This window comes from Macaca fascicularis, chromosome 19 (assembly GCF_037993035.2).
Source record: "Macaca fascicularis isolate 582-1 chromosome 19, T2T-MFA8v1.1".
NCBI lineage: Eukaryota > Metazoa > Chordata > Mammalia > Primates > Cercopithecidae > Macaca > Macaca fascicularis.
This window is the reverse complement of record NC_088393.1, coordinates 18,479,116-18,504,528: the sequence shown is the minus strand read 5'-3', so window position 1 is coordinate 18,504,528 and position 25,413 is coordinate 18,479,116. Positions and strand designations below refer to the sequence as shown.

The window sequence follows — 25,413 nt, the reverse complement described above, 5'->3', positions numbered from 1 at the left end:
GCAACCCAGAGCGTCCGGAAACAGCCAACGATCTCGACCCCTACGGGCACTAGAACTTAGCGGACTTGAGCCCAGATGCCAGCTGTTTCCGGAAATAGCCGAACGCTCTCGGAGATGGGGGTGTAGCCAAGAAGATTTGCAAACCGGCTGAGCGCCCCGGAAGTAACGGATTGCTCTAGGGCTGGGCTGCGTTCGGCTACAGGAAGTTTTATGGCAGAGCGCAAGCTAAGACCAGGATAGAAAGGACGCGACGATTGCTTATTTTATTATTATTATTTTTTGAGACGGAGTTTCGCTCTCGTTGCACAGGCTGGAGTGTAGTGGCGCTTTCTCGGCTCGCCGCAACCTCCACCTCCAGAGTTCTAACGATTCTCCTGCCTCAGCCTCCCGAGTAGCTGGGATTACAGGCATGCGCCACCACGCCCGGCTAATTTTGTATTTTTAGTAGAGACGGGGTTTCTCCATGTTGGTCAGGCTGGTTTGGAACTCCTGACGTCAGGTGATCGGCCCGCCTCGGCCTTCCAAAGTGCTGGGATTACAGGCGTGAGCCACTGCGCACCGCCGCTTATTTATTTTATTAACATAGCTCAGGGCGTCCAGGAGGTCGAGGCTGCAGTGTGCCGTGATGGCGCCACTGTACTCCAACCTGGGTTACAGAGCGAGACCTTGTCTCAAAAACATAAAAATAAAAAACATAGGCCGGGAGTGGTGGCTCACGCCTGTAATCCCAGCACTTTGAGAGGCCGAGGCGGGCGGATCACGAGGTCAGGAGATCGAGACCATCCTGGCTAACACGGTGAAACCCCGTCTCTACCGAAAATATAAAAAATTAGTCGGGCGTGGTGGCGGGCGCCTGTAGTCCCAGCTACTCGGGAGGCTGAGGCAGGAGAATGGCGTGAACCCGGGAGGCGGAGCTTGCAGTGAGCAGAGATCGTGCCACTGCACTCCAGCCTGGGCGGCAGAGCGAGACTATGTCTCAAAAAACAAAACAAAACAAAAAAAACATAGCTCAGGGCCCAGATGTCTGGAGGAAGCTTTTAAGGGCAGAGCTATGATGGAGTACTCATAGGTAGCAGGAGGCCACTACCAGCGATGGCATCAGGAAGAATCTCAACAGCAAACGCCCAGGCAGCCCTCAAAACCCACTTGCAATGACTTTAAGCCATGGGTCTATTTCACTCCCCTCCCCTCCCCACTTTTCCCTTCCTCCTTTCTCAGCCTCACAAATCCAGACGTTGGAGCTCATCTTTGTAAATACGGGCTTTTATTCACTGCCAGCTCCAGGATGGAAGGAGGGGGTGAGTCATGCACAGCCTTGGTCTACCCTCCAACACTAGGCAGTGCTGGGCAGGGGACTCAGAAAGGGACGCAGAGTGGGCTGTTGATGTCTGGAAAGCTCCCTCACCAGAGTGCCCAGTGGGTCACACAGCATCATGGGGGATGAGCTGGGGCTGGAGTCGGCTGTATCTGACACCAGACCCTCCATTCAAGCTCCCTTGATGACAACGCCCACAACAGGGTCTGGCTGATGCTCCATTCTGCCACGACTCCTGCTGGGTGATCATTGGACAGGTTTCCGCCCCTCGCTGGGGTCTCAGCTGCTTTGTCTGTAAAACGGAGGTGATGATGCCACCTCCAGCCTTCTCAAGGCTGGCTGAGGGAGAAGCCACGTAAAAGCGCTTGGCACACAGTAGGTGCTTAATAAACAGTCAATGGGATTAGTCTTGTAAACACAAGGAAACTGAGGCACAGAGTGGGAAAGCCATTTTCCCAGAGCCACACAGTGAAGCTGAAATTCAAACTCGAGCCTCAACTGGGTTTTCTTGCTTGAACTTCATCCCAGAGAGGCTCTGACATATGGAGGGAACCCCTAACAGGTGTTTCAGATACATCACGGCCAAGGGCTCACTCTGCTGGGCCTCAAACACACGGCATCTTGTCCAGGGTAGACTAGACAAAGTGAGGCCGAGGCAGAGCCTGAGGGGAGGGGACACCGACTGTTTCCGGAAGTAGCTGAACATAATCCCGCAGGACTGGCATACTGGAGTGTGCCCCGAGACAGCTGAGCATTTCCGGAGGCTGCCTTGGCAGTGCCAGGTGAGGCCTATGCCTTCCTTTATCAGTGCCCACCTTTGGAGCAGATGACCCCTCTGCCCAGATCCGGTGAACACCTATTCATCCATCAAAGCCCCAGCTCCCACATCCCTTCTCCAGGCTGAAGCCAGGGGGATTGGAGGCAGACTCTATATATATAGAGTAGGCACTGCCTGGGGATGGCAGCTATGACGGTGGGAAGTGGCCTTCAGAATCCAGTCCATCGTTGGGATTACATTGTTTTGTGGGTGAGGGGAATCGTTTACAGACACTCCAGGTTGTATCCAAACTGGGCTAGTACAGGTGACTTCAACTCAATCCCCTCAAATGGGTGGGTGTGGGGAAGGGAATGAGACCAGGTAACATAAAACACTTAAAAAGTACAGAAAAACTAGAAAACACACACACAGATGACTTGTCCAAAGTGCTTCCTTCTCAGCCCAGAGGGCAGGGCCTGCAAACAGGGTCCCAGGTGCCTGGGGCAAGACCTGGCGGCCGCCTGCAGGGGGCGGCTCAGTCTGGCTATCGCTTATAAAAAGTAATAAATTAGGCTGGGCCCAGTGGTTCACGCCTGTAATCCCAGCACTTTGGGAGGCCGAGGTGGGCAAATCATGAGGTCAGGAGTTCAAGACCAGCCTGACCAACATGGTGAAACCCCCGTCTGTACTACAAATACAAAAAATTAGCTGGGCATAGTGGCGGGCGCCTGTAATCCCAGCTATTTGGGAGGCTGAGGCAGGAGAATCGCTTGAACCTGGGAGGCGGAGGTTGCAGTGCACCGAGATCACGCCACTGCACTCCAGCCCAGGCAACAGAGTGAGACTCCATCTCAAAAAAAAAAAAAAAAAAAAAAAAAACCGAAAAAAAAAGTAATAAATTAGTTGCAGGGATTTGCTGCTATTTACAAAGCTACCCTTATCCCCCATTCCTGCCCCATCCAGCCCCCTGATTGACACCAGAACACAAGGGAAGTGATATCTCCACCTCCCAGCAAGGACCAAGATGGCTTCTTGCTTTCTGGGTGTCAGGCTGGTGGCTCGGTCCCCATCCAGGCGTGACTTTACAGAAAAAACATTGCACAAGGAAACGTGTGACTTTGAGGCCAGGGAGAGACCTGGCAGGGGGATCAGTCTCTCCCGGTGGGCCCGAGAGCTACTGGCACAGCTTCCTCGCCCTCCACGGCAATCTGTGGCACTGAGGCGGGCAGCCCAGTGGCCTCCTCCTGCGGCTCATCGAAGCTAACCTCCTGCACGGCCTCCTGCTTCTTGAAGGAGTCTCGGCGCTCGGACAGGTGCAGCCGTCGCATGACCACGAGCTCGGCTTCTGGCCCACGACTGCGCCGCCCTGCCTCCCCATCCAGCCGCTCCCCTGTGCCCAGCTTGTCAGCTGACTGGCCTCGGCGCAGCCGCGGGGATCGGGCAGGTGCGGGTGGGTGCCCGGGCAGGGGTGAGGGCGAGCGGGGTGGGGGTGCAGAGATGGGCGGGCAGGCCAGCGGGGAGGGTGGGATGCTGCTGGTGGACTTGCGACGGCCCGTCTTGGGGCGGGGTGGCCCAAGCTTGGCAGCCAGGCCATGCAGGGAGCTGGGGCGGGTGTGGCCGGCAGCAGCTGGGGAGGCGGGGCTGCTGGAGCTCGGGGATGCGCTGGGTGGGGATGCAGTGGTATCTGTGGGTGATAAGTATAGGTCAGGGCTGCTGGCCTCAATGTCCCCAGTCCGGAAGTGGAGCTGTGGGACTGATGAAAACTGCTAAAGCCCACATCCTTCCATGTGGCCACCCATCACGCCTGGTTGTTTTTGTTTTTGAGACAGGGTCTTGCTCTGTTGCCCCGGCTGTAGTGCACTGGCTCAATCATAGCCTCAGCCTCCTGGGCTGAAGCGATCCTCACAACTCAGCCTCCTGAGTAGCTGGGACAACAGGTGTACACCACCATGGCTGGCTAATTTTTTTTTTTTTTAATAGAGTCTCGCTCTGTCACCCAGGCTAGCGTGCAGTGGCGTGATCTTGGCTCACTGCAACCTTCACCTCCCAGGTTCAAGTGATTCTCATACCTCTGTCCCCTAAGTAACTGGGACTACAGGCATGTGCCACCATGCCTGGCTAATTTTTGTATTTTTAGTAGAGTTGGGGTTTCTCCATGTTGGCCAGGCTGGTCTCGAACTCCCGACCTCAAGTGATCCGCCTGCTTTGGCTTCCCAAAGTGCTGGGATTACAGGCGTGAGCCATCATGGCTGGTTCATACCAGACTTTTCTGCCTCCTGCTCAGGGTTGTTTCCTTGGCCTAGCCCTGGTGAACTACTTACCCATCAAAGCCCCAGCTCCTACTCCCCCTCCTCCAGAAAGCCTTCTCTGTATCCCTTCTGGTTTTTTTTCCCTTTTGTTTGAGACGGGGTCTCAGTCTGTTGCCCAGGCTGGTGCAATCATGGCTCACTGCAGCCTTGACCTCCTGGGCTCAAGTGATCCTCCCATCTCAGCCTCCACAGTAGCTGGGACCACAGGTGTGCACCACCACACCCACCTATTTTTTTTTTTTTTGAGACAGAGTCTCGCTCTGTCGCCCAGGCTGGAGTGCAGTGGCCGGATCTCAGCTCACTGCAAGCTCTGCCTCCTGGGTTTATGCCATTCTCCTGCCTCAGCCTCCTCAGTAGCTGGGACTACAGGCGCCCGCCACCTCGCCCGGCTAGTTTTTTGTATTTTTTTGGTAGAGACAGGGTTTCACCATGTTAGCCAGGATGGTCTCGATCTCCTGACCTCGTGATCTGCCTGTCTCAGCCTCCCAAAGTGCTGGGATTATAGGCTTGAGCCACCGCGCCTGGCCTTTTTTTTTTGAGATGGAGTTTCACTCTTGTTGCCCAGGCTGGAGTGTAATGGCACGATCTCAGCTTGCTGCAACCTCTGCCTCCCGGGTTTAAGTGATTCTCCTGCCTCAGCCTCCCTAGTCGCTGGGATTACAGGCATGTGCCACCACACCCAGCTAATTTTGTATTTTTAGTAGAGACAGGGTTTCTCCATGTTGGCCAGGCTGGTCTCGAACTCCCGACCTCAGGTGATCCACCTGCCTCAGCCTCCCAAAGTGCTGGGATTACAGGTGTGAGCTACCGCGCCCGGCCTCACACCCACCTAATTTGTTAATGTTTTGTACAGATGGGGTCTCCCTGTGTTGCCCAGGCTGGTCTCAAACTCCTGAGCTCAGTGATCCTCCTGCCTCGGGCTCCCAAAGTGTTGGGATTACAGGCGTGAGCCTCCGTGCCCAGCCTCTTCTCAGTTTTCCCACCCTCCTGTCTAGTCCCATTTGTCCATGATGTTTCCTCTGCTGGGCACATCCTTCCCTGGCACCTGCACTCATCTCTGAGTACTTCCAGGTTCCCTGCTAGACACCAGGATTCTGGAAGATGTTCCTTCTGGTCATATCTTTCCCTACATCGCGTCATTCCATCCCCCATTCCATCCTCCAAACCCCTTCCTCCCTCCTGGGGCCCACCAGCCCTTGCCCCCAGGGTAGCCGGGGCGGCAGGGGGCGGGTGGGGGGGTGTACCCACCTGCTGGGACATCAGGGGCTGGGCTTCGGCAGGGAGTGGTGGGGCTGGGGGAGAGGCTGTGGGTGGGCGAGCCAGGGAGGCTCTCGCTGGATGACAGTGAGTGGTGGAGTCCGGAGGAGAAGCTGCGGCTGGTGTGAAGCACGGAGGTCTGCTTGGAGATCTTCTTGAAGAGCGACTTCCGCCTGGGGTAAGAAAATTGGAGGCTTCAGAACCCCTGCTCCTGACCAGGCACGGTGGCTCACACCTGTAAGCTACTTAGGGGACTGAGGCAGGAGAGTCGCTTGAACCCGAGAGGTGGAGGTTGCAGTGAGCCAAGATCATACCACTGTACTCCAGCCTGGGCGACAGAGCAAGACTCCATCTCAAAAAAAAAAAAAAAAGAAAAGAAAAAAAGAACCCCTGTCCCCAGGGCGTGCCCCGTGTACCGCTCCCTGGTGGCCACTGGCGCGCACCGGTCCTGGGTCTCCCGCCGACGGCTCCGCTTGCTCCTGCGCGCCATGCGGCCCTTGGCCACATTCTTCCGTGCGGGGCCCACCTTGATGGAGGTGTTCTCCAGGGCCGTGGTCCGCAGGGATATCTTGTTGCCGCTCTGTGGGAGGGATGGTGAGGGGTTGCCTCGGTGCCTCTCCCAGGGCCCAGCACTTGCCAGGCAGCTGCTATGTCCCCTTCACTCTGGGCACCAGCTAGGACCCACCACCCTAACATCCATTCATCTAGCCAGCCAGTGACCTACCCATTATATCTGGTCAAACAATGGCCCAGGGAGCACCACCCCTCCTGCCAAGATCCTTCCCTCTGTAGTCAACGCCCATCAAAGCCTGCCCTCTTCACTCTCCACCCTCCCGGGGTCTGTCACCCACCTAGCTGGTATCCACCCATTAACCACCCCAACATCTCTCCATCCCCCAATCACTCACCTAAGGGCCCATGAGTTATTAGGCCAAAGACACCTGCCCACTGTCCGTCTATCCAATGAACCACCCATGCAGCTGCCCACATGAGAGCCCTCTTTTTTTTTCAGAACCAGGGTCTCACTGTCTCCCAGACTGGAGTGCAGTGTGGCACGATCACGGCTCACTATGGCCTCGACTTCCTGGGCCCAAGCGATGCTCCCACCTCAGGCTCCCAAGTGCCTGGGACTATAGGCGTGTGCCACCATGCCCAGCTCATTTTATTTTTTAATATTTTGCAGAGATGGGGTCTCGCTCTGTTGCCCAGGCTGGTCTCAAAGTCCTGAGCTCAAGCGATCCTCCCACCTTGGCCTCCCAAAGTGCTGGGATTACAGGCATGTGCCACCACGCCCGGCCCTTCCTCCTGTCTTGAGCCCATCTCCTACCTCCAGGCTTCAGGCCAGAGGGAGGAACAGATGTAAGGGTACCCAGGGAGAAAGGAGGGCTTCTTGGAGGAGGAGTTCTGAGGGGTGATGTTGGGGGCTGAAGAAGGACACGTGTTCTGGGGAGAAGGAAGTGGGTGTGCCAGGCCTGGAGTTGACATTGAATGTAGGGTTGTGTGTCTGGGTGGGGAGAACCACAGGGAACCAGCAGCTGTGGCCAAGGGGTGCCGGGGAGCCCTGAGGGTGGGCAGTGGGGGCGCCTCACCTTCAGCAGCAGCTCCACGACGTCCATGTGCACCAGCCCCAGCACCGACTCCCCGTTGATGTGGGTGATGAGGTCCCCGGCCCGCAGGCCAGCCTCCTGGGCGGGGCTTCCATCCTCCACACTCTGGGGGCAGACAGGGGAACAGTGGGGTTAATGGCCTGGGCCCCACATCTGGAGACCCCAGCCCAGGCTGGGTCTGCTGTGAGACCCCAGCAAGCTGCTGCCTCTTGTGTTGCCTCCGTTTCCCTGATCCTGGGGAATTCCTACTCACCCATCAAAGCCCCAGCTCCTATGCCCCCTCCTCCAGAAAGCCCTCTCTGTCTGTTCAGGGAGCAACCAATAAGGAGGGCATGCCCCGATGCCCCTGGGCTGGGGGAGGGAGGATAACACGCCCAGTGCGTCCCCATATGGAGCTGGGAGGTTAATGTCACTTGGGATCTGTGAGCCTCCATCCATCCATCCCTGTCTCTCTCATCCAACCTCCTCCCTACCAACTGACAGGGACCAAGATGAACTTGGTGGCACCAGCTCTGTCTCCCTAATCCTGCCAGGCTCCAAAATGCAGCTCTGAGAAGGGGCGCGACCGGGCAGAGTCAGACTAGAACCCGGGTCCCTGCCATTCCCACTCGGCACTCACCCAGACGACGTGGTGCACAGCGTAGACGTCGCTATCACCCATGTAGACGCGGATTGCCCGCAGGCTGAAGCCGTACTTCTTGCCGGAGCTGTGGATGACGATGGGGGGCCGCAGGTTGCCACACACGGGGGACGGGTCTCGGCTCGGCGAGGAGTCACGGGACGACGGGTTCGAGGACAGAGAGCGCGGGGACAGGGGGCTCATGAGGGGGCCGCCGCTGCCATCATCTGCAGGGGGTTAGGGAGGGGGTCACCCATTCCCTCGCAGGTCTCCCCTGGGGCCCCCTCTTTCCTACCCTGGCCGCTTTGCTATTGCTTCAATGTCCCAAGCATGGTCGCCCCATCAGGCCTTTGCACGTGCAGTGCTCTCTACTGGGAATGCCATCCCCCCAGCTCTCCCTGTGTCCTGTTCCTCCTCCCCTTTCCTGGGGCTCATCCCCAGCCTCCCCTACTCAGGATAGGCTCCCACTCTGTAGGTTAAAATGGGTGCGGACAGACAAAGGTGAGAGTGGGCCTTGGGCATTACCTGCCGTGATGATGAGGGACAGGGCAGAGACAGAGGCCGACTTGGGCACACGGCCCCCACCGCCGCCACCACTGCCACCGCTGGAGGAGGCTCTGGACTTCTCAGGGGCTGGGTCTCTTGGGCCCCCAAGGCGGCGGCCCCGGCCGGCATCCAGAGGCCTCGGTGTGGAGTGTCGGGCGCCGATGCTGTTGCTCCGTAGGCGGGCGTGGCTGAGGGCAGCTGTGTCGGCTAGAGGGTCAGCAGGGTCAGCCGGGAGCCCCTCAAACTCACCACGTGGTCCTAAAGAGACCTTAAGGCCCTTCCTCCCTGGTTGCTATTTACACAGGCCAGACTCCTGGCCTTTGCTCGTGCAGTTCCCTCGTCCCGCACACCATTCCCAAATTATTCTCTATGCAAAAGTCTTCAAGCCCCCTCTTCCAGGAAGCCTTCCTCCACACCCATTTAGACCCTTAGTTCCCCCATCTTGGGAGCTAGGGGTCCCATCCCGACTCTATGAAGCTGGGGGCATTACCCTAGACTGGGGTTCCTTGGAGGCTGGAGATCTCTCTGGGACCCTGGCTTCTCCTCTCTTAAAGCCTTTGTTGGCTCTGGAGAACTCCTACTCATCCTTGAAAACCCATCTCAAATAGCCCCTCCTCTGGGAAACTTCCATGACATCATCCCTCTTACTCAGGGTCCCACTTACCGGAAAGGCTCGAGGGCTTGGGCATCACTGGGGTGGCTGCTGGGGGTGGGTCAGGCTCCCCTAGAATGAAGACAGGCCTCTTGGGGCCTGCAGGGGCCGGGCCTGCCGCCTCATCCTCTGATGAGAAGGCAAACTTGGGCATTGTGTCCAGGCTGATGGTATTCAGGAGAGATGGGCTGGGACCTCGCTCGGGCTGGGACGAAGATGACTGACAGGAGGATCCAGAGGATGTCCAGGACCTCAGCCTGCAGGGAGGAAGAGCCTGGGTCACCCCTGCCAGGCACCTGCACCCAGTATACTCAGCCACCTTTCATGGCCACATCTTAATTCTCAGTCTGCAGTCGGGGCAGTTTGCATAGACAAGTTCCCTCTGTCTGCACTGTCCTCTCTGTCCACCTGGAGACTTCTCAGTCACCTTTTTTTTTTTTTTAAAGACAGGGTCTTGCTCTGTCACCCAGGCTGAAGTGCAGTGGTGCAATGTCAGCTCACTACAACCACTGCCTCCAGGGCTCAAGAGATTCTCCTGCCTCAGCCTCCCAAGTAGCTGGGATTACAGGTGCCTGCCACCACACTGGGCTAATTTTTGTATTTTTAGTAGAGACGGGGTTACACCATATTGGCCAGACTGGTCTTGAATTCCTGAGCTCAAGTGACCCGCCTGCCTCAGGCTCCCAAAAGTGCTGGGATTACAGGTATGAGCCACTGTACCTGGCCTCGTATTCAACTTTTAAAACCCAGCTTCCAGGCTGGCTGCAGTGGCTGACACCTATAATTCCAGCACTTTGGGAGGCTGAGACAGGAGGATTGTTTGAGGCCAGGAGTTTCAGACAGGCCGGGCAACATAAGGAGATTTTATCTCTATAATTTTTTTTTTTTTGAGACAGAGTCTCACTCTGTCGCCCAGGCTGGAGTCCAGTGGCATGATCTTGGCTCACTGTAACCTCCGTCTCCCAGGTTCAAGCAATTCTCGTGCCTCAGCCTCCCAAGTAGCTGGGATTACAGGCGTGCACCACTAAGCCCAGCTAATTTCTTTGTATTTTTAGTAGAGACGGGGTTTCACCATGTTGACCAGGTTGGTCTTGAACTCCTGACCTCAGGTGATCCACCCACCTCGGCCTCCCAAAGTGTTGGGATTACAGGCGTGAGCCACTGCACCCGGCCTACAAAAAATTGTTTAAAAAATTAGCCGGGTGCCGTGGTGCACGCCTGTAGTCCCAGTTACTTGAGAGGATCTCTTGAGCCCAGGAGTTTGAGGCTGCAGTGAGCTATGATCATGGCACTGCACTCCAGTGTGGGAGACAGAGTGAGAACCAGTCTCTTAAAAAAAGAAAAAAAACAAGTCCAGCTTCCAACACCCATCCTCTGGCAGACATTGACTATTTCTGTTGGGTCTGAGCTTTGAAGGATGAACAGGAGTTACTAAGCAAAGGGCATTCTGGACAGAAGGAAAAGTGTGCCTATCAGCATGATGGTGCACAGCTGTTTTATGTTTGCATGGTGAGGAACACAGAGTCAAAGGGAGCAAGGTTGTCAGGGACCTGATAGGTTGGTCAAGATGTTTGACCCTTTTCTACTTGGCCACTAGGAAGCTCCCTTTGCATCAGATTTTGTGTCTCTAACTCCCAGCAGGCTTGGAAGCTGGATCTGCCTACACTTCCCCAGGCCACCTACCGGATGTCAGCACTCAGCCGGCGGCCATAGTCCACCTCGCTGCGCTCCCATCCCTCCTCCCGGTCTTCACTGAAGCTCCTTTCAGCGAAGGTAGGAGTGGGCTGGACGGCCAGGAACTCAGAGCTGCTGTAGACCTGGGAGGCAAGACAAAAGAATGTTAAGCCAGGTGCGGTGGCTCATGCCTATAATCCCAGCACTTTCAGAGGCCCAGCCGGGAGGATCACTTGAGCCCAGGAGTTTGAGACCAGCCTGGGCAACATAGCAAAACCCTGTCTCAAAAAAAGAAAAAAGAAAAAAAGAAAGAAACCCAAACAAAAAAACCAGTAAAAACAAAGGTGGCAAGAAAGCTGGCTTAGACTGGGTGTGGTGGCTCATGCCTGTAATCCTAGCACTTTGGGAGGCTGAGGTGGGTGGATCACTTGAGGTCAGGCGTTCAAGACCAGCCTGGCCAACATGGTGAAACCCGTCTGTTCTAAAAATACAAAAATTAGCTGGGTGTGGTGGCGCATGCCTGTAGTCCCAGCCTCTTGGGAGGGTGAGGCAGGAGAATGGCTTGAACCTGAAAGGCAGAGGTTGCAGTGAGCCGAGATCGTGCCACGGCACTCTAGCCTGGGAGACAGAACGAGACTCTGTTTCAAAAAAAAAAAAAAGCTGGCTTAGTTGAGTGATTCCTACGTGCCAGGTGCTTCAGTATGAGTCACTTCCCTAAATCCTCACTCCCCACATCCCTAAAAGAGCATAGACTTTAGCCCATTGTACAGATGGAAAAACTGAGGCTCAGGGGCCAGGCTACCAGGCTGGGTTTTTGCTGCTGACTAGAAAGTCCTGCCTGGGGCCCAGGCCTAAAGCAGAGTGGAGTGTTTTTTGATCAAATCATAAACAAAGTAGGGAATGTGAGTTAAGCTCATGAGGTTATAAAATAACACCCAGGGCCAGGCTCGGTGGTTCATGCCTTTAATCCCAGGGCTTCGGGAGGCTGAGGTGGGCGGATTGCTTGAGGACAGGAGTTTGAGACCAGCCTGGCCAACATGGTGAAACCCTGTTGCTACTAAAAATACAAAAATTAGCCGGGTGTGGTGGCGTGCACCTGTAATCCCAGCTACTTGGGAGGCTGAGGCAGGAGAATGGCTTGAACCCAGAAGGTGGAGGTTGCAGTGAGCTGAGATTGCACCCTTGCACTCCAGCCTGGGCAAGAGAGAAAGACTCCATCTCAATAAATAGATAAATAAGTAAATAAAATAAAAGAACACCCAGCATGGCACATGTATTCACAAAGTGGAATAGACCCAAACTTGCATCAAAGGATGGGTGGATAAACAATGTGTTCCATCCATACGATGGAATATTACGCAGCCATAAAAAGGAAGCAAACACTGGTCCACACGGCAGCAGGGATGAGCCTTGAGTACACGATGCTGAGTAAGAGAAGCCAGACACAAAAGGCCACATAGTATGAGATCCCATTGATATGAAATGCCTGGAACAGGCAAATCCATAAAGATGGAAGCTGAAGGAGGATGAATGGGGAGTGGTTGCTAATGGCTACAAATTATTTTTTTGGGGGAATCAAATGTTTGAAAGCTAGATAGAGGTGATGGTTGCACAACATTGTGAACGTGCTGAATGCCACGAAATTGTACACTTTATTTTACTTTATTATTATTCTTTTTTGAGACATAGTCTCGCTCTGTCGCCCAGGCTGGAGTGCAGGAGTGTGATCTTAGCTTACTGCAGCCTCCACCTCCAGGGTTCAGGCAATTCTCTTGCCTCAGCCTCCCGAGTAGCTGGGGTTACAGGCACCCACCACCACGCCCAGCTACTTTTTGTGTTTTTAGCCGAGACAGGGCTTCACCATGTTAGTCAGGCTGCTCTCGAACTCCTGACCTCAAGTGATCCACCCACCTCTGAAATTGTACGCTTTAAAATGGCTAAAACAAAAGCATAAAAAAGAAAAAGAAAAAAAAAAAAAAAAAGCCGGGCATGGTGGCTCACGCCTGTAATCTCAGCACTTTGGGAGGCCGAGGTGGGCAGATCATAAGGTCAGGAGATCGAGACCATCCTGACTAACACAGTGAAACCCTGTCTCTACTAAAAATACAAATAAATTAGCCAGGCCTGGTGGCAGGCGCCTGTAGTCCCAGCTACTCAGGAGGCTGAGGCAGGAGAATGGGGTGAACCCGGGAGGCGGAGCTTGCAGTGAGCCGAGATCGCGCCACTGTACTCCAGCCTGGGTGACAGAGCGAGACTCCGTCTCAGGGAAAAAAAAAAAAAAAAAAAAAGGAAAGAAAAAAATGAAACAAAATGGCTAAAATGGTATATTTTGTTATGTGTATTTTACCATACTAAAAAAAAAATAAAAAAAAACAAGGTCGGGCATGATGGCTCATGCCTGTAATCCCAGCGCTTTAGGAGGCCGAGGTGGGCAGATCATGAGGTTAAGAGTTTGAGACCAGCCTGGCCAACATGGTGAAACCCCAATCTCTACTAAAAATACAAAAAATTTACCAGGTGCAGTGGCTCATGCCTGTAATCCCAGCATTTTGGGAGGCCGAGGCAGGAGGATAGCCTGAGGTCAGGAGTTTGAGACCAGCCTGGCCAACATGGTGAAACCCTGTCTGTACTAAAAATACGAAAAATTAGCCGGGCGTGGTGGCAGGTGCCTGTAATCCCAGCTACTCAGGAGGCTGAGGCAGGAGAATTGCTTCAACCCAGGAGGCAGAGGTTGCAGTGAGCCGAGACCGCGCCATTGCACTCCAGCCTGGGCGACACAGCGAGACTCAATCTCAAACAAAACAAAACAAAACAAAAAAGCAATACAATTCCTAGCACTTTGGGAGGCCGAGGTGGGAGGAACACTTAAGCCCAGGAGTTTGAGACCAGCCTGGGCAGCATAGCGAGACCCCATCTCTACAGAACAAAACAAAACAAAACCAAAAAAACAGATATGAAAGCAAATAGACATCATGCAATGTTTCCCGAGCAGTGGCTCCCTCCGGGGCCCAGGCCCACCTTGCTGAACCGGTGGGAGCAGGAGGAGAACTGGGGGATCTCTGTGGATGATTCTTCATCATTGGTTTCGTCGTCCTCGGAGCCCAGGTGGCGGTAACGTTCCGAACGGGCTGTGGGAGGAAGAGGCACGTGCAGCACGCCTGATGCCCAGAGATGATCTCGAGGGCAGTGTGGCGATGTAGGGAGGGCATCTCAGGATAGGGTCACTGCCAGGGCAAAGGCTCTGAGGTAGGACAGTGTCTGGTGTGTTTAAGGACCACAGGAGGCTTGGGGGGCAGAGCAGATATCTGGGGATTAACACCAGCTGTGTCCCTAAAAAGTTGTGGGGCCGGGCGCAGTGGCTCACGCCTGTAATCCCAGCACGTTGGGAGGCCAGGGCGGGTGGATCACTTGAGGTCAGGAGTTCGAGACCAGCCTGGCCAACATGGTGAAACCCCATCTCTACTAAAAATACAAATATTAGCTGGGCAGTAGTGGTACGTGCCTGTAATCCCAGCTACTTGGGAGGCTGAGGCAGGAGAATCGCTTGAGCCTGGGAGGCGGAGGTTGTGGTGAGTCAAAATCGCACCACTGCACTCCAGCCTGGGTGACAGAGTGAGACTCCGTCTCAAAAAATAAATAATTAAAAAGTTGTGGGACCAATTAGCCAAGCATGGTGGCGGGCACCTGTAATCCCAGCTACTCGGGAGGCTGAGGCAGATAATTGCTTGAACCTGGGAGGCAGGTTTCAGTGAGCCGAGATCGCACCACTGCACTCCAGCCTGGGTGACAGAGCCAGACTCTGTCTCAAAAAAAAAAAAGCTGTGGGACCAGGGGTGGGAATTCCTATTTCTGAGCTTCAATGATTCCTTGAGATGGGTCACACAGAATTAAGTAAAATTGTGCATCTCTTTTTTTTTTTTTCTTTTTTGAGGCAGAGTTTTGCTCTTGTTGCCCAGGCTGGAGTACAATGGCACCATCTCAGCTCACCGCAACCTCCACCGCCCGGGTTCAAGCAATTCTCGTGCCTTAGCCTCCCAAATAGCTGGGATTACAGGCGCCCGCCACCATGCCTGCCTAATTTTTTGTATTTTTAGTAGAGATGGAGTTTCTCCATGTTGGTCAGGCTGGTCTTGAACTCCTGACCTCAGGTGATCTGCCCACCTTGACCTCCCAAAGTGCTGGGATTAAAGGCTTGGGCCACCGCACCTGGCCAAAATTGTGCATCTCAAACATAAAGGATGTTCCTCATTTTACAGAAGAGGAAACAGAAGCTCAGAGAAGACCTCTGACACGAAGCAAGTTCTGAAGGAGGGGCCGGACACTGAAGGGCAGGACCACCAAGTGGGGAGAGACAGTCATTCCTCAGAGCTCACCTACAGTGCCCCTGCAGGGACGCCTCCACTAAAGCTGCACGAGGCGCCCTACCCTCCTGGGTGACAGATGGGGCCCCATGCCTGGTCAGGGACGGACACCCAGGAGGCCCAATTTGCTGGGGAACCTCAGACCAAGGGTCTGCCACACTTGGTGCCTTGGTTTCTTCTGAAGCCTGAGGGATGCTGTGGCCTCCTGAGCCCAGACGCACAAGAAATCCAGCCAGGGGGCAGCCGACACATGCCTTAGATTCTTGGAAGGCTCAGAAGGTCGGAAGCTCCAGGTCTAGGGTGAGGTGCCAAGCTCGGGTGGAACGCCTGGCACACAGCCCTCTGCACCCAGGGATTGAAGGATGGCAGAGCCCCCCACCCCCGCCGGGGGGACCCCTCCTTACTGTCAAAGTAGCTGGTATCATCCTCGGCTTCGAGCTGGGGCACGAACTCGGCTTTGTGTCGGAGAAGCCCTGCCCAGTCCAGGGCCAGGAAAAAGGGGTGCTGCTTCACTTCATGGGTGCCACCTGCAGATATGCCCAGCTGAGCCCTGCGGGTCCTCGCCTCACCTGCCACAGGATGCCCACCACCCCCCACTGCCGATGCTGGACACAGGGTGGGGACAACACAGAACCAGAAAAATGGGCTGGGCACAGTGGCTCACGCCTATAATCCCAGCACTTTGGGAGGCCAAGAAGGGAGGATCACCTGAGGTCAGGAGTTCAAGACCAGCCTGGCCAACATGGCAAAACCCCGTCTCTACTAAAAATACAAAAATTAGCTGGGTGTGGTGGCGGGTGCCTGTATTCCCAGCTACTCGGGAGGCTGAGGCAAGAGAATCGCTTCAACCTGGGAGGTGGAGATTGCAGCAATGAGCCAAGATAGCACCACTGCACTCCGACCTGGGCAACGAAGCGAGACTCCATCTCAAAAAATAACAACAACAACAGAAAAAAAGAAAAGAAAAGAAAAAAAAGAATCAGAAAAATGGGAACAAAAATCCGCTGTCATTTAGGAGACAGGAGAGGGACCAAGTCGGGATTCAGACTCAGGCCAGCAGCCAAGCATGGTGGCTCATGCCTGTGATGCCAGTACTTTGGGAGGCTGAGGCAGGCAGATCACTTGAGGTCAGGAGTTTGAGACCAGCCCAGGCAACACGGTGAAATCTCGTCTCTACGAAAAGTACAAAAATTAGCCGGGCACGATGGCACATGCCTATGGTTCCAGCTACTCCAGAAGCTGAGGTAGGAGGATCACTTGAGCCTGGGAGGTGGAGGTTGCAGTGAGCCAAGATTGTGCAACTCCACTCCAGCCTGGGTGACAGAGTGAGATCTAATCTCAGAAAAATAAAAAAATAAAAAAGCACCCAGGCTGCCCAGGTTCCGAAGATTCTGTACTTCTCTCTGCTCCCATCTGGGACCACACCACCTAGAGAAAGCCCAGGGCCTTACGAGGGCCTCCTTCCTGGGCTTCTCCCACTTGTTTCTGATCCACGGAGCAGGTGATGATCCCCAACCTTGGACTCAACCATCTCCCATAGCGAAGCTTCACTCATGAACAGGAGCCACAGTGGCCACGTGACGGGTGGCTGCATGAGTCTCAAAAGGTCCCTTAATGATTAACCAGGTGGCTGGGAAAACTGGGACAGTGGGATCTTCCGGGTTGGGCCTTTGACACAGGTCCTGGTGACTTCACAGCCTCACATACTTATTCAGGCTCAGTGCTCCTTGTGGGCACCAGACCCAGCTACTTCCTATTCTTTCCAAGGTCTTCTGATAGTTCCTGGAGACCTCCTATGTACCCTTCAAAACCCCAGCTGCAAACCCCCTCCTCCATGCAGCTTCCCAAGTAGAACTCTTGTCTACCCCAGGCACTATCCCTCCCCCTGTTTCCTGGGTCCCAGGGCCTGAAGGAGCCACCCACCTGGGTTCTCCCCCACACTACATACCAGTGCCTAGACGGTCCAGTGGGCTCTGCCGGAGCAACCTGGTGATGAGGTCCTGGGCGTCCGCTGGAAGGGCCTCGTCTCCCTCTGGCCACATGATCTCATCTAAAATGAGGGAGGGAGGGAGAAGGCAGGGGTACCCCTTTCTAGTACCATCCACCATTTCCCCTCACTTCACTGTACTCCAAGCCACTGGCCTCCTCTGCCCCTTCAATGTGCCAGGCTCAGTACCCACTGACAGCCTTTGCCATGGCTGTGCCCTGTGCTCAGAGCTACTTTCCCTTTTCTGTCTCTATGGCTTCCTCTCATTCTCAGGTTCTTGCAGGTCTCTGCTCCCATGTCACTTCTTTTTTTTTTATTTTTTGAGATGGAGTCTCGCTCTGTCGCCCAGGCTGGAGTGCAGTGGCACAATCTCAGCTCACTGCAACCTCCGCCTCCTGGGTTCACGTGATTCTCTTGCCTCAGCCTCCCAAGTAGCTGGGATTACAGGTGCCCGCCACTACGCTCGGCTAATTTTTGTATTTTTAGTAGAGATGGGGTTTCATGTTGTCCAGGTCTTGAACTCCTGGCCTTATATGATCCTCCCGCCTCAGCCTCCCAAAGTGCTGGAATTACAGGTGTGAGCCACCATGCCCAGCCTCACATGTCATTTCAGTGAAGACTCCATGACCCCATAATTAATCCAGCCATCCGTCTCACTCAGCACCCCGCCGCCTCCCCACCTGGCATCCAACTCCCTCCCATCTTCCTGCTTCTCTCGCTGACATGCGGGTGGAGGACCACTGCCCAGAGCTCTGGTGGGGCTGCAGCTCAAACCCGGGCCCGTGGAGGAAACGCACCGCTGACCACCTGACCGAAGAGTTCCTCGGGGGTGTCTCCAAAGAAAGGCACGCAGCCCACCAGAAACTCATAGAGGACGACGCCCATGGCCCACCAGTCCACTGGCTTCCCATAGCCCTGGCGGAAGATCACCTCGGGGGCTATGTACTCCGGTGTTCCACACACCTAGGCCAGGCAGAATGGGGAAACTGAGACCAGCCCCCAGCCCGAGAGAGGCCCCAGGAGAGAGGAGGCAGCGTCCCAGGGCTTCCCACCCACCTGCCCACCCACCTGCTTGTCTATGAACTCTCGGGCGTCCTTCTCGATGTGGCCCTCGTAGAGGTTGGTGGCCATGCTCATGAGGCCGATCTTGGACAGGCCAAAGTCCGTGAGCTTGATGTGGCCAAGCGAGGTGATGAGCAGGCTGTGGGCAGGCAAGGAATCTGCTCAGGGCTGGGGAGCCAGGGTGCCTGGCCACTCCTGCCCTAGACCTTGGCTCCACCTGAGATGGGCGGAGCTCTGCCTCCAATTCCTGGGCCCTAGGGATCCTCCTGATCCTCCTGCTCATCCTCCTGATCCTCCTGCTCAGCCTCCCAAGTAGCTGGAACTACAGGTGCACACCACCACACCCAGCTGTGTTTTTTTTTTTTTTTTTTTTTTTTTGTAGATCTGAGGTCTTGCTATGTTGCCCAGGCTGGTCTTGAATTGCTGGCCCCAAGCAATCCTCTCACCTTTGAAAGTGCTGGCATGACAGGTGTGAGCCAGCATGCCTGGTCTCTACTGTGTGTGTGTATATGTGTATGTGTATATATGTGTGTGTGTGTGTGTATGTGTGTATATATGTGTATATATATATATTTTTGGAAATAGCTTTGCTCTGTCGCCCAGGCTGGAGTGCAGTGGCACGATCTCGGCTCACTGCACCCTCCATCTCCCAGGTACAAGTGATTCTTCTGCCTCAGCCTCTCAAGTAGCTAAGGTTACAGACACACGCCACCACACCCGGCTAGCTACTACATATTTTTGTTCATGCATCCATTATCTTAACAAACTAAACACTCTGTAAGCAACCACTGTTTACATCCCCTATTGAAAAATGAACATATCTCGAGCTCCTGATGTATACAAAAGCATTTCCATGCACTTTGTGAATGAATGCATTTTCTTTTTTGGATACAGGGTCTGTCACCTAGGCTGGAAGTGCAGTGGCACAGTTGCAGCTCACTGCAGCCTCAGCCTCCCAGCTCAATCAATTCTCCTGCCTCAGCCTCCTGAGTAGCTGAGACAACAGGCACATGCCACCATGCCTGGCTAGTTGTTCCAAGTCTTGCTTGGTCACCCAGACGGGAGTGCAATGGCATGACCTCAGCTCACTGCAACCTCCACCTCCCAAGTTCAAGTGATTCTCCTGTCTCAGCCTCCCGAGTAGCTGGGATTACAGGCACCCACCATCATGCCCGGCTAATTTTTGTATTTTTGTAGAGACAGGGTTTCACCATATTGGCCAGGTTGGTCTTGAACTCCTCACCTCAGGTGATGCGCCCGCCTCAGCCTCTTGAAGTGTTGATGTTACAGGCATGAGCCACCGGGCCCGGCTGCCGGGTTAGTTTTTACAATTTTCTTGTACAGATGGGGTCTCACTATGTTGCCCAGACTTGTCTCAAAATCCTGGGCTTGGCCGGGCACAGTGGCTCATGCCTGTAATCCCAGCACTTTGGGAGGCCGAGGCGGGTGGATCACAAGGTCATGAGATTGAGACCATCCTAGCCAACATGGTGAAATCCCATCTCTACTAAAAATACAAAAAATTAGCCGGGCGTGGTGGTGGGCGCCTGTAGTCCCAGCTACTTGGGAGGCTGAGGCGGGAGAATGCCGTGAACCCGGGAGGTGGAGCTTGCAGTGAGCCGAGATTGCTCCACTGCATTCCAGCCTGGGTGACACAGCGAGACTCCATCTCAAAAAAATAACAAATAAATAAAATCCTGGGCTCAAGCAGTGCTGCTGCCTCAGCCTCCCAAAGGGTTGGGATTACAGGCATGAGACACAGCACTCAGCCTGGATGAACTTTTTTTTTTTTGAGACAGAGTTTCGCTCTTTTTGCCCAGGCTGGAGCGCAATGGCGCAATCTCAGTTCACCGCAACCTCTGCCTCCCGGGTTCAAGCGATTCTCCTGCCTTAGCCTCCTGAGTAGCTGGGATTACAGCCATGCACCACCATGCCTGGCTAATTTTGTATTTTTAGTCGAGGCAGGGTTTCTCCATGGTGGTCAGGCTGATTTTGAACTCCTGATCTCAGTTGATCCGCCTGCCTCGGCCTCTCAAAGTGCTGGGATTACAGGCGTAAGCCACCGTGCCTGGCGAGGGAACTCATTTTTAAAACTCTCGCGCATGTACAGTATACACTGCTAGTTAGGTTTTCCTGTGGACTTAAATATATAAATGTTTCACTACATCACAGAGTCTTACGCACCAGCTGTATGAAGTCGCGTTTCCGTGCACCTTCTGGGTGCATCTGCCACTTAAAAATACATTCCAGGCCGGGCGCGGTGGCTCAAGCCTGTAATCCCAGCACTTTGGGAGGCCGAGACGGGCGGATCACGAGGTCAGGAGATCGAGACCATCCTGGCGAACATGGTGAAACCCCGTCTCTACTAAAAAATATAAAAAACTAGCCGGGCGTGGTGGCGGGCGCCTGTAGTCCCAGCTACTCGGGAGGCTGAGGCAGGAGAATGGCATGAACCCGGGAGGCGGAGCTTGCAGTGAGCCGAGATCGCGCCACTGTACTCCAGCCTGGGCGACAGAGTGAGACTCCGTCTCAAAAAAAAAAAAAAAAAAAAAAAAATACATTCCAGAGAATTCACTGTGTATAACCATCATTTAATGAACTATGTAGTCAGTACCTCCTGTTTGCGCCAGCTCTGTAAAGAAACAATTCTGGGCCAGGGGTGCTGGCTCATGCCTGTAATCCCAGCACTTTGGGAGGCCAAGGCAGGTGAATTAGCTAAGATCAGGAGTTCGAGACCAGTCTGACCAACATGGCAAAACCCCGTCTCTACTAAAAATACAAAATTAGGCCAGGCACGGTGGCTCACGACTGTAATCCCAGCACTTTGGGAAGCCAAGGCTGGCGGATCACAAGGTCAGGAGATCCAGACCATCCTGGCCAACATGGCGAAACCCCGTCGCTACTAAAAATGCAAAAATTAGCTGGGCCTGGTGGCGCATGCCTGTAATCCCAGCTACTTGGAAGGCTGAGGCAAGAGAATCGCTTGAACCAGGGAGTCTGAGGTTGCAGTGAGCCAAGATCGCACCACGGCACTCCAACCTAGTGACAGAGCAAGACTCCGTCTCAAAAAAAAAAAAAAAAAAATTAGTGGAGTATGGTGGCACATGCCTATAATCCCAGCTACTTGGGAGGCTGAGGCAGGAATACTGCTTGAACCCAGAAGGTAGAGGTTGCGGTGAGCCAAGATTGTGCCACTGTACTCCAGCCTGGGCGACAGAGACTGACCCTGTCTCAAAAAAATAAATAAAAAAATAAATAAAATAAAGTGTTCTGGGCCAGGTACACAGTCATTGCCTAATAACTGTTCTTCTGCCTATTTTGTACACACCTGGTGCCTAACAAGTACATGCCAACCAAGAAATTGTGATATAGAAACCCAACATTAGTGTCTAAGGAGTTATTCATACTTGAGTTCCTTAGAGCATCGAGCACAGGCTCAGGTACACAGCAGGTGCCAAATACATGTCTGTTTTCTAAGCCACTTGCCAACTGCAAAATGCCCTGAAAACATGCAAGGCGCTGTTTTTTTTAGATGGAGTCTCGCTCTGTCGCCCAAGCTGGGGTGCAGTGGCACAATCTTGGCTCACCGCAACCTCCGCCTCCTGGGTTCAAGCAATTCTCCTGTCTCAGCCTCCCGAGTAGCTGGGACTACAGGTGCGCACTACCACTCCCAGCTAATTTTCATATTTTTAGTAGAGACAAAGTTTAACTATGTTGGCCAGGCTGGTCTTGAACTTCTGACCTCAGGTGATCGTCCCGCCTCGGCCTCCCAAAGTGCTGGGATTACAGGTATGAGCCGCTAAGCCTGGGCTACATGCCACGCATGTATGTGAGAAACGTCAGTTCTTGCCTCATATCTCGAGGACACTTGATAAACGGGTATTCCTTTTCCCTGTACACAGGAGGCACTCAATAAATGCAGAGGAGAAAATCATACAGGGGTTTCAAAGCAGGTGGCCCTGTGTCTCCCACTTGCCCATAGAGGGTCTGCCATGCAGTAGGTGCTTACTACATACTAGAATAACATAAACATCCTAAGGCTCTCAGTAAACACGTTCTCTTCCTTGCTTTCCTGCACTAATTTACAGCAGGTGCTCAAGACATGCATGGTCACTGTGTTTACATCTAAGGTCTTGCAAATTGCATAATCCTGTTCTGTGTATGTAGCTGGTGTCTTATAAGTGCATGTTCTCTCCCCTTGTGCTGCAGCAGCTCTGGGTGCGCAGCCCCTTCTCCTATATACAGTGTGTGCATCCTAAGTGCACATCCTCTCCCCTTGATTGGCAGCACCTCCATAAGTGCACCGGCCTTCCCCTGCATACAGCAGACGCCTATTAAGTGTCTCCTCTCCTCTCCTCTGTACACACAAGATGTTCATCATGCGCTCATTCCCTGCCTTCTTGTCAGGAGGTGCCAACAGAGCTCAGGCTTCCAAAGGGTCCTGGGATCCACCTCAGAGGCTCCGCCCCTGATCCTCTCAGGCCCCGCCGTGATCTGCTCTGGCCCCGCCCAGATCCTCTCTGGCCCCGCCCTCCCCCAGGCCCCGCTCATGCTAGCTCAGCTCACTTGTCTGGTTTGAGGTCACGGTGCACGATGCCGTAGTTGTGCAGGTACTCGAGCGCCAACACCGTCTCGGCGAAGTACAGGCGGGCCATGTCCACGGGCAGCGGGCCCATGTTCTTCAAGAGCGTGGCGCAGTCGCCGCCTGGGAGAGGGGCGGATATAGTCATGAGGCCCAGGCCAGCGCCTCGCCCCCGCCCCCAGATTATGCCCAATGGCTACGCATCTTCCTCACTTTACCGCCTGCAAAGCGTCCCCAGTTTGTTCTGTCTCAGCGGAGAGGGTCAGGGCAGAGGAAAGGGGCGGACCCTACCTTCATTTATTATTTATTATTTATTTATTTATTTATTTATTCATTTATTTTTTTTGAGACGGAGTCTCGCTCTGTTGCCCAGGCTGGAGTGCAGTGGCGCGATCTCGGCTCACCGCAACCTCCACCTCCCGGGTTCAAGCGAGTCTCCTGCCTCAGCCTCCAGAGTAGCTGGGATTACAGGCGCACACCACCACACCCAGCTAATTTTTGTATTCTTAGTAGAGAAGGGGTTTCACTATGTTGGCCAGGATGGTCTTGATCTCTTGACCTCGTGATCCACCTGCTTTGGCCTCCCAAAGTGCTGAGATTACAAGCGTGAGCCACCGCGCCCTGCCTTGGCCTCCCAAAGTGCTGAGATTACAAGCGTGAGCCACGGCGCCCAGCCTATTTTTTAAATGTTTATTTATTTTATTGAGACAGAGCCTCACTCTGTCGCCCAGGCTAGAGTGCAGTGGCACAGTGTCGGCCCACTGCAACCTCCGCCTCCAGAGTTCAAGCCAATCTCCTGCTTCAGCCTCCCGAGTAGCTGGGACTATAGGCGTGAAGAGGGGTTTCGCCATGTTGCTCAGGCTGGTCTCGAAGTCCTGACCCAAGGGATCAGCCCACTTCGGCCTCCCAAAGTGCTGGGACTACAGGCGTGAGCCAGCGTGCCAAGCTGAGACCCTGCCTTCTGATTCTCCCCAGCAGGGCAACAAGTACTGCATGGTCTCTTTCCCTGTACACAGCTGGTGTTTCCTAAGTGCAGGTTTGCTCTCTAACCTGGGAGTACTCTGGTAATAGTGCTTTACCTGCCTGAACCATACATCTCCCTGCCTTCACTTCTGGCCTCCAGGCCTCTGCCCATCAGTTCCCCCAACCTAGGATGGCCACCCTCCTCTTGCCTCCAGGGTCCCATCCTCACACACTCCTGTCTGGGCTCCCCCAGCCGTGAACCCCCATCGCTGGGGTCCCTACCCCAGACTGGGGTTCCTGAGGGTTCCCCAAAGCAGGGTGAGATCTCATATAGAGAACAGAACAGACCTCAACTTGGTCTAAAAATTTTCTCCCAGGCATGGAGGGGTGAGCTCCCCATCGCTGGAGGCATGCAAGCCCCAGTGACCGTACCTTCCACATATTCCATGACCATACACAGGTGGCGCCGGGTCTCAAAGGAGCAGAACATGCTGACCACAAAGGGGTTCTCGGCAAAGGTGAGAATGTCACGTTCCACAAAGACCTGCTGGATCTGGTTACGCAGGATCAAGTTCTGTTTGTTGATCTTCTTGATGGCAAAGCGCTGCCGCGTGTCACGGTGCCGCACCAGGTAGACAGCCCTGGGGACAGGGGGCCAGGCTTGCTGGGACCAGAGATCGAGGCCCCAGCAGGCACTGCAGTTCAGCTTGAGCCCAGATCCCAACCTGCCTGGCCTTTGCCTGTGCTGTGCCCTCTGCCTGGGCCACCCTTTCTTCTTACCTGGTCTCCCTCCCAGAGCAGCCACCCTTGGGTTTAAGCTGCCATTGCTGGGGGTCATATAAATGGGCTGCACATGGCCCTTGTATATTGGCCTCTAGGCTGTATGTTTCTTTTATTTTTATTTTATCTTATTTTACGTTTTTAGAGATAGCGCCTCACTCTGTTGCCCAGGCTGGAGCGCAGTCATGAGATCATGGCTCACCATAGTCTTGACCACCCGCCCCACGCAGGCTCAAATGATCCTCCCACATCAGAAGCCTGGCTAATGTTTACATGTTTTGTAAAGATGGCGTCTCGCTATGTTGCAGAGGCTAGTCTCAAACTCCTGGTCTCAAGTGACCTTCCCACCTTGGCCTTCCAAAGTGCTGGGATTATAGGTGAGAGCCACTGCACCTGGCTGCTTGTGTCTTTCTTTCTTTCTCTCTCTCTCTCTCTCTCTCTTTCTTTTTAGACGGTCTCACTCTGTCACCCAGGCTGGAGTGCAGTGGGGCGATCTCGGCTCACTGCAACCTCTGCCTCCTGGGTTCAGGTGATCCTCCAACTTCAGCCTCCCAAGTAGCTGGAATTACAGGCATGTGCCATTATGCCCAGCTAATTATTCTATTTTTAGTAGAGATGGGGTTTTGCCATGTTGCCCAGGCTGGTCTCGAACTCCTAGCCTCAAGCGATCCTCCTACCTCGGCCTCCCAAAGTGCCTCCGCACCCAGTTCAGCTCTTTTAAAAGCCTGCTAGCACCAAGCTCAAATTTTTAACCATCCATTTGTTTTACACACAGCCCAAATAAGCAAAATTTTAGCCACTGAGAGCCTGTTTGCTTTGCAGACTCATGAAACTGCACCCACTATCTCTGAGTCATGGATAAGATGAACTTTGTGGATTTCAAGACCCTAAGCTGCTACCGCCCCGCAGGACTCTGACCCAGAGACTCCGTGCCTGTGCTGT

At 54.1% G+C, this 25,413-nt stretch overlaps 1 protein-coding gene across 50 annotated transcripts in view; it reads right to left on the bottom strand.

The window, feature by feature from the left end:
- Positions 1-1,247: 1,247 nt before the first annotated feature.
- MAST3 (microtubule associated serine/threonine kinase 3) overlaps positions 1,248-25,413 on the bottom strand; it is a 56,876-nt gene continuing 32,710 nt past the window's right edge. For 20 of the 50 annotated variants that reach the window (XM_045381307.2, XM_074026376.1, XM_045381308.2 and 17 more), the window contains 16 exons: positions 24,124-24,332; positions 22,713-22,851; positions 18,153-18,285; positions 17,882-18,047; positions 17,046-17,147; positions 15,502-15,624; positions 13,755-13,864; positions 10,746-10,879; positions 9,075-9,319; positions 8,390-8,617; positions 7,865-8,091; positions 7,228-7,350; positions 6,055-6,218; positions 5,630-5,811; positions 3,338-3,756; positions 1,248-1,607 (listed from right to left, as the gene is read on the bottom strand). In XM_045381307.2, coding sequence (XP_045237242.2) covers positions 1,422-1,607; positions 3,338-3,756; positions 5,630-5,811; positions 6,055-6,218; positions 7,228-7,350; positions 7,865-8,091; positions 8,390-8,617; positions 9,075-9,319; positions 10,746-10,879; positions 13,755-13,864; positions 15,502-15,624; positions 17,046-17,147; positions 17,882-18,047; positions 18,153-18,285; positions 22,713-22,851; positions 24,124-24,332 — 2,890 coding nt within the window. In that variant the 3' untranslated portion in view covers positions 1,248-1,421. Of the gene's footprint in view, positions 1,608-2,230; positions 3,757-5,629; positions 5,812-6,054; positions 6,219-7,227; positions 7,351-7,864; positions 8,092-8,389; positions 8,618-9,074; positions 9,320-10,745; positions 10,880-13,754; positions 13,865-15,501; positions 15,625-17,045; positions 17,148-17,881; positions 18,048-18,152; positions 18,286-22,712; positions 22,852-24,123; positions 24,333-25,413 lie in introns of those variants that run through there. The other 30 variants (XM_074026385.1, XM_074026387.1, XM_074026399.1 and 27 more) reach the window with 5 other exon arrangements.